Here is an 8,953-nt window from a genome sequence, read left to right on the forward strand (position 1 = left end):
ATTATTGTAATGTTATAATGTACTAATGTACTTAAGAATTGTAAGATTATTTTTAATTGGGATCTAAGTGGAAATATACTAGGTGTATATCCAGACACTGGTAGATGCACATAGAAATTATTTCTTTGCTTGCAAAGTTATTAAAGTTCTGCTAATAGTAACATAAATGTCATAAATCCCAATCTGAATATTTGACCAACATGGAAATGGCATTGCAAATCTGACCACCTTTAATCTATACATATATCAATATTTCTAATCCACATATCTAACTCATACTTAGTGATAACAAAAAAACCTTGTCACCTATATCAATGCTGCATTACTACTAAGATTTTATATTTAATAATCCTAACAAGCTTCAATAAATTTTAAATAAAATTATTATTATTATTATTATTATTATTATTATTATTATTATTATCTAAATAAGTGCTGCTTAAAAATCTATCTACAGTCAAGTGTTTGAGCAGAAGGAATGAGCTTTTCATCAGAAATCACAATCCTCTCAATCCTCTCAAGAACTCAACAAACAGTCCCCAGTGCACCAAGTATCCATTAATACATTCATTTACAATATGAAAATAAGATTTTAATCTAACACCAGCATGGAATTAAATCTGTAGTTCGGATGATGCTTAGGGAGGTTTTGGCACTGCAATTTTCTTAGTAGATTATATCTTACTATATAATAAATTCTTTTGTGTAACCCTTTATACAACTTCTTGTTGTAATAGTGGATTATGGATGGTGATACTCCAAGAGCGGAGCTGTGCATGTCCTTGGAGGTCTTTAGGTGTCGCATAAGAGAAAATACTGCTCTTTCAAAAAATTCTGATCAGTATGTTTTTGAAGACAGACAAGTATTTTTCTAAAGTTTCTTAAACACAAGTGGCAAATGAGGGGAAACACAACAGGACACAGGATGAGACAAAAATAATGAGTTGATGCTTTAACTGTAAGTAACTGCTGTGTATTTTTACGTTGACAGTTGCAAAGTCACAACTATGCATTATGTTTTTCCTTGTACTTAGAGTATAAAGTGTTTTAGATCTTTATAGTGTTTATGGTATTTCATCCTCACAAGACTGAACACTCAGGAATGGTCTTTAGAGCCAGCTTGTGGTTATTCATGAGTCAGTGCTGCCCTCTTGTGGTGAAATATTACAACCTTCACATTAACTGCTGGACACGTTACCTACAGTGCATCCGGAAAGTATTCACAGCGTTTTACTTTTTCCACATTTTGTTATATTTTGGGGGTGTATTTGGGGTCATTTTCACCTGTCTAACACCTGGGGAACACCTGTCTACCAGCTAGAATTCTGACCCCTTAAAGACCTGTTAGTCTGCTTTAAAATGTCCACCTCATTTATTATCCTAAATTAGATGCACCTGTTTGAGGTCGTTAGCAGCATAAAGACACCTGTCCACCCCATACAATCAGTAAGAATCCAACTACTAACATGGCCAAGACCAAAGAGCTGTCCAAAGACACTAGAGACAAAATTGTACACCTCCAAAAGGCTGGAAAGGGCTACGGGGAAATTGCCAAGCAGCTTGGTGAAAAAAGGTCGACTGTTGGAGCAATGATTAGAAAATGGAAGAAGCTAAACATGACTGTCAATCTCCCTCGGACTGGGGCTCCATGCAAGATCTCGCCTCGTGGGGTCTCAATGATCCTAAGGAAGGTGAGAAATCAGCCAAGAACTACACGGGAGGAGCTGGTCAATGACCTGAAAAGAGCGTTTCCAAAGTTACTGTTGGTAATACACTAAGACGTCATGGTTTGAAATCATGCATGGCACGTAAGGTTCCCCTGCTTAAACCAGCACATGTCCAGGCACGTCTTAAGTTTAATAGATGAATAAAAGATTAATAAATCACACAATAAGATATAGTATTTTAATTCAGGAAAATTGTGACAATGAAATGTAAACATATTGAATAGCTTTTCCCATAACCAAAATTTGTTTTTAATTAATACTCTGTAATCTGAGCTTTACATTCCTGATACCTGATTATTAAACTGTAAAATAATAGTAGTAACTTAACTGCGTGTCAGAACTACCAAACAGCTACGCTATATTGCTCAAATAATTCCCTCCAATCTTCAGAAGATATACCACTAAATTTTGGAGTGTGCTGGTGTGCTTTGTGTATATCTGTCAGGTACTGATGTAGGTTGATGAGGCCTGGGGTGCAGTCAGTGTTCCGAATCATCCCAAAGGTGTTCAGTAATGTTGAGATCAGAGCTTTATATAAACCATGCAAACCATATCTTCATGGAGCTCACTGTGTGTACAGGGGCATTGCCGTGCTGGAACAGGTTTGGGTTTTCAAGTTCAAGTGAATGCAAAATGTTGTTATACTGCATCCAAAGACATTCTATACAATTGTGTGCTTTTAGATTTGTGGTAACAGTTTGGAAAAGAACTACATACGTTTGTCCATATAGTGCATCAATAAGTCTGCCAGAAATGTCCACTTTGACCATATAGTATCAAGATACCGTGATATAAAACATCAGTATAAGTGCTATAATTTGATAAATTCTAAATGCTTTCACAGTGTATCAATGCCAGCATCTTCTAGAGCTTAATGCTGTAAACAATTTTTTAATGAGGAATTTTAATTTCCAGTTCAATGTCCTTCAAACCTGTCGTGTAAAAGCAGGACTGCCAGAACAAACTAATTTCACCTTATATCTGAATAAATCTAGCAAACAAGAGAAAAGACACTCTCAGCAACCCCAAGCTTTAAAAGTAATGCCATACGTCAAGGTCATGTAAAAGGCACACAGTCATGCCTTTTACAGTCATATGTTGAAATCCAGAGTGTCAAATGCAGGGGAAGAGTTTAAGACCCAGCGGGCGCCTGCGGGATAGGTGCGTCACTCTCTGAGTTTTGGCAGAATGAGTCTGGGAGTTGCTTGGCATACTCCACCACCTCGTATGACTCGCGGATATCTGACAGGCCGACCCAGAAGACGGTCCAGCGGCCGTTCACGAAACTGCCGTCACAGTGCTTGAAGTACCTGAGGAATGAGAGGATAGTAAGACTAAGGTAGGTTTATGCTGGAATGCAGGTCAGACAGTAAAAAGTTGGTCTAGTTGGTCTCCGCCATGACAAATTCATTATACACAGTACATGGTCACAAACTGAACAAAAGTTTCTTATAACAGTTTGCTGCCTTGGTGATATCATCAGACTGATTGTTCCCACTTTCCCCCAACCCCACAGTGTTCAGAGGACGGACACTGGATTTACTGCAACCCTGACCAGGATGAAGCAGTTACTGTAAGATGAAGGAATTTCTATATTCATGTTCACTACACCTGTATTTACTGAAATTACAAAATAGCAGGAGACTACAGTTTGGTAACTTTATTTTGCAGAAAGAGGGATTTTGGTAAACAGCCTTTCAGAGAATTTTAACAACAAACTTGTTGCGGTGTGTACGTGTGCGTGCATGTGCACACGTGTTGTCTCTAACTCACCAATGGTTGATGCGATTGCTTGCACGGGATCGCCAGAAGAGCTTGGCCAGGTCCTGTCGAATACACTGCCAGAGGATCTGACAGGTACCCTGACCCTGTTTGCTGTCACTCACCACAAACTTATCCAAATAAAGAATCCCACTGCTGATGGACTCCGAGGTGATGATAGCTGCTGCGTTGTACCTGAGGAGCAAGAAACAGGACATTGATCGAGGTTCTTTTACTAAAGCACACACTGCTTTACTCGTGTGTACAGCAATTTTGAATAAAAGTCTGAGAATGCAAGTAAAGGTGATGTTACCCTTCTGACAGATAGATGGAATGAAGTCTGCCCTTAAGAGAGCTGATGTAGTCTTCCTTTAGCGTCTTTTTAAAAGACTTGTTAATCAGAGCCACTAGACGGTCCATGTCTATGCCCTCAAGGCTACTGTACCTGAGAGAAAGTGACAATGATCTCGTGAAATATCAACAGTGTCCTTTGAGGTCTGGCTCACCTAGATCCTCATACACTTCTTTAACTATGTATACTTGCAGTACATACAGAAAGTATTCTCACAACCCCCAGGTTTTGAGAAATAATATGATTAGATGTATTTAATAAAATTGTATATAGTTTGTATGCTGAAAATACTGAAATACACAACAGGTAGTCGTCGACTTAAGTAGAGTAGGCTATTTGTACAGCACTGTAAAATTATCAATCGCGGCTAGCGACTGTGGTCGTAAAGTCGAATGGTTGTAAGTTGCATCGGTTAAGTCGGCAACTACCTGTACATGCATAAAAGTATTGGGACACTATTGGGACTTTTTTTTTAGCCATATCTGCTCCTTTGTTACCACAATGTTGGAGGCACACAATTGTATAAGATGTCTCTGGATATGGTACATTAAATTTTCCCTTTACTTAAACTAGGAGACCCAAACCTTGAGTGGCCTGCTATGGAGCACTAACCTAAACCCTATTAAAAACCACTGGAATGAAATGGAATGCGGACTGCACCCCAGGCCTCCACATCTGTACCTGACTTTACCAATGCTCAGTCAAGGTCAAGGCACATCTCTAGGCAGATGTAAATACAGCACTATAGCAAAAGATCCACCTTTAATCTCTCAGAATGATACAGGTTTATCAAGCCTGTAGAATTATTCCCTTGAAGACTCCTATGAGTACTTCAACAAAGTAATGGCAAGAAATGGTCCGATTTTGAAGCATTTCTTTTATTTGAATAAACTTTCTTTCGGCTTCTTCCATTAGGGGTCGCCACAGCGGATAATCCGCATGTTTGATTTGGCACGTTATTACGCTGGATGCCCTTCCTAACGCAACCCTCCCCATTTATCCGGGTTTGGGACCGGCACTGAGAGTGCACTGGCTTGTGCAACCCTAATTGCTGGGGTTGGTTCCCTGACCGGGCATCGAACCCGGGCTGCAGCGGTGAGCGCGCCGAATCCTAACCACTAAACCACCAGGGAACCTATTTTTTTTATTTGAATAAATACTCAAAATCAGTTAAGAATTAAAAATCTTTTTATGTTCGTATCTAATCTTTTCTAGTTGAACGAGTGTTTGCACAAATAATTATGCTTTGTAAAAGATCATACAGAATAATTTAAGTGTGGAAAGGTTTTGGCTAAGTAGTATTTTAAAATCTTCATAAAAATGAAAACAATAAAAAAATTCATTTAAAAAAATCACATACTTATGAATGGGATCTCCATTTTTGAACATGGTGCCAGATCCTGCAAAAAAAGAAAAAAGATTTATAGTGAATGACTCAATATGACAGCAAAAGCGCATTACAAATGCACTTCTATGTGCATAAATGACACAACTGACATTCCAAATCCTTATTTTCAATGGTTTTAGGATAATTCCTAATTGGAAAGTCATGCATTAACAAAATAAAAAATAAAAAATAAAAAGCATAGAGGTCAACCAGCTCACTGCCACAACTATGAGACTTGCTGACCTTTTCCTCTCCTCTAAAAATAGCCAGTTCAGTTACAGCATATCTGTTACTGTTCACTCAGCTTCAATTTACGTCATATGGAATTGCATCAAGACATTTACAACATGACCAAAAGCAAGACAACTCTAACATTAACTTATTAAAATCAGCAAAAATGTAATTTAGAATGATACCATCGAAGAGTATGATTAAAAAGAGCAATACAATAGAATTCAACTAATACACAAAAAACCTGGAACAAAAGTGCAGTATTTGATTTTTCTACAGGTAATAACGAGAGTGTCTGATGAATGCTGAACTGTTTTCTGGACCGTAATTGAATTTATTAGATTCGGTAAAATAAAGTAAATAAAGCTGAACACTTGAATATCTTATATTTATACTGTATGTTTTACCTGGAAACCAAAAATAGCATCTATCTCACAGGTTACTGATTAATCTGGCTCCGAAAATGAAAACAAACACACATTGTGTATGTGTGTGTCACCTTTATGACTGAAGAGCTCAGTGAGGAGTGTATCAGCTGAAGTGATGACTGCTGAGCTCTCTGGAGACAGCTGGTTGAGGAGGTGAGCGATAGCGCTGACCTGCCTGCGCTCCAACGCACACAGCCACTCAGCTGAGGATAACAGGGGCAGGTCACTCGGCAGAGACACAGAACCCAGCACCTGAAACACACAGCCACCCCAAATCAACTCACCAAATGTATGTTTTTCAAAAGAAAGGAATATAAAACTTTTTAAGGTTCAGCTCAGCCAAGACCTGAACCTGCAATTTTATGCTTAACACACAAATATAAAATTGAATGCCTGTGTGTGTATATTCCATGGCAAGCAAGTCCTTTGGCATAAAACACTTGGAAAACAAATGACACTATTTGAATTTTGGATGTCCTGGATTTTTTTTCTTTTAATTAATGACAGATCAAGTTATTGATTGTGAGGTGATCTGAGCAACAAATCTACCTTCATGTTTTGGTTACGGAGACCCCCATAGCTATTCAGGAACATGACTTTGATCGGCTTGAGAGCTCGAGAAATGGCTACAGTGACATCGACTGAATTGAAGAGAGTGGAGCAGCCGGTTGTATCACAGCCCACAGGACACACCAGGGGAATGGCCCCACAGTCCAGACTCCACTGAAGCAGGGTCGTGTCTATTTGGATGGACGCCGCACCACTAGTACACAGACAAAGAGCAAACAACTCGCAACTGAATCCACACAGGTATTAAAATTGTATTTGCTCGGATTTCGGAGAGCGTGCTGACTAACCTGCTGCTGTGTGGAGGCTCCTGAAGACGCAGCATTGACTCCGCACTAAAGAAAGGAATGACACTGGCAGAGCTGTGCTGCAAGGCTTCGGCAAGAGCTTGGCAATATTTTATCAGTATAGTCCTATAGTCAGAGGAAAGGGGTCCATCTGGTACACCGTTTTCTTTCCTTAACTCAGGAGGAAGCCCCATGACCACCACGGTCTTCATATCCATTCGTTGCAGGAAGGACAAGCCGAACGCCAGGCTCTGCACCATCTCAATGCTTTTAAACACCGACGGGTCAACCTGGACACAACATATGAAACTACACATTATCTATAAATTTTCATCACACTTTATCATGCAATGTTTGACAAATGAATGCATGTTCTCCCCTTGTCTTTCTCATACCAAAACAAGTTTCGGCAGGTCTCCTAATTCCTTATTATAACCATGTCACCTAGCAGATCATGTTTATTTGTCTCCACAAGCATAAAACAAACTGTCAAGGGAAAATCACTAGTAATAGAAACATCATTAACAATAGTACTACGAACTCTCGTTCTAGACTTGTTCAACATCCGTCTGCTTTATATTCAGCCGTTTCATCACGTACGTCCGGAATACAAATAATTTTTTTTTTGTCCAGCGACAATATATGGACCAGTCAGAAGACAACCACTGAGCAGATACCGTGCATGTATGTGGTGGATCATTCTGAGTTCATATATGATCCTGACACATAATATCTCCCTAATAAGTACAAATAAGTCCAGGTGTGAGAGGCACCAGGTGCCAGAAAATGTATTTCATGTCCTGGTTAGAGCTGATAGAATCACCACTGGACTTCTGAATGATCACTATGTTGAATAGACAATGTAACCAGAGCAATGCATTCAGAGAGGTTTAGGAAAAAAGGGGGGGTATTTATTCAGCAGTTAATTCAAGGTGGACAATAGACCCTCTGAGTCTGGTTTTCTGAGCTACAAAGCTACAAAAATGAAAGTATTTAGGAAGAAAATGCAACTGTTTTGACGGCAGATTTATTGAACTCGTTGTGAGTTAAGCCAGTGTGCTGCTCACCTCCAGCACGGCGAAAGCAGGCGCTTTGCAAACATGAGCCCGTTGAAATTGCGTCAGCCAGTAGCGAGCCTCCCGCGGATCGCCGCCGACTTCATTAAGGAACGCCTTCACGTCCCGGTAGACCAGCGAGCGGTTCGACCACACGCCGCGATCCGAGAGCGGGACGAAGTTGGTCGCGTCCTGCTGCGTCTGGACTGGCCGCTTGTTAACCTGCACGGCGGCGGTGACTGACAGCATGCGCCGCTGGATCTTGGCGAGCTTCCGCTGTCCCGTGTTCTGCTGCGGCTGAGGCAGCGGAGGCGCTGGTTTTGACCAAAACTGGCCGGCCATGACGAAAGCCCTACAGCCAGACGCCCCGCCGTGTACCTTAGCCATGATTCGTTTAAGCGAGCCGTGTCCGGTCAAACCGAGTTCTAACAGCTGTCAGAGTCGCTAATGCTACGCTACGCTAACTACACTAGCAAACGCCTTCGTGGCTCCTAATTGATGTGCGCGAAGGCGTGGCCACAACCAGTAACCACGCCTTTTTTTGGAATGACGCTTTCAATATGAGCCTTGTTCCATGTGCCCGCTTTTGTGCACTATGGTGCAATTAGTCATCAAGGATGTACCGGTGATGATTTGGAACACTCCTTAAAAATTCCTTGATTTTCAGTGGTTCTCAAAAGTGTGGAGCGCTGCCCTCTGGTGGGGGAATAAAGATATGACAGGTGGGGTGCAATGAACGTACATGATTAATATATATATATATCAAATACATAGTTCATAATCAAATTAAATCTTGTTTTACATTTTTCAATGAAGTAATAGTTCATATATAAAATCAGTCATACACTCAAGTTCATACATTTATAGTTTTGTAAATTAAAACAACATTAGTTAGGGTAAAACTACACTTTTATTATCTTTATTTCCGAACTTGATGCTATGATGTTAGTGATTTTTAACTTGATATTTCAACAAATTAGAAATGTTTTCAGCTTATTAAAAAAAAAGCTTTACACAGGTAATGCGGTAATAAAGAATGAATGTTTGTTACTTATAATTGTAGGTTTGTTCCCTGCTCAGTGATGCAGTGATGGTGATCAAATGCAACCTGTGGTCCTGAGGCATTGTAGCAGACTATTGACATAAAGTACAGTTCAA

At 40.0% G+C, this 8,953-nt stretch overlaps 1 protein-coding gene across 1 annotated transcript; it reads right to left on the minus strand.

The window, feature by feature from the left end:
• Positions 1-1,891: 1,891 nt before the first annotated feature.
• On the minus strand, positions 1,892-8,463 carry nags (N-acetylglutamate synthase). Its single transcript, XM_083567101.1, has 8 exons — positions 7,808-8,463; positions 6,744-7,030; positions 6,436-6,649; positions 5,958-6,138; positions 5,201-5,240; positions 3,802-3,933; positions 3,501-3,683; positions 1,892-3,037 (listed from the first exon to the last, which is right to left on the minus strand). Exons 1-8 carry the CDS (start codon positions 8,180-8,182, stop codon positions 2,860-2,862), a joined length of 1,590 nt encoding a protein of 529 aa, XP_083423227.1. The 5' UTR covers positions 8,183-8,463; the 3' UTR covers positions 1,892-2,859.
• Between the last annotated feature and the right edge of the window lie 490 nt (positions 8,464-8,953).

The sequence above is a fragment of the Silurus aristotelis genome (assembly GCF_946808225.1).
Source record: "Silurus aristotelis genome assembly, chromosome: 17".
In the NCBI taxonomy this organism is placed as follows: domain Eukaryota; kingdom Metazoa; phylum Chordata; class Actinopteri; order Siluriformes; family Siluridae; genus Silurus; species Silurus aristotelis.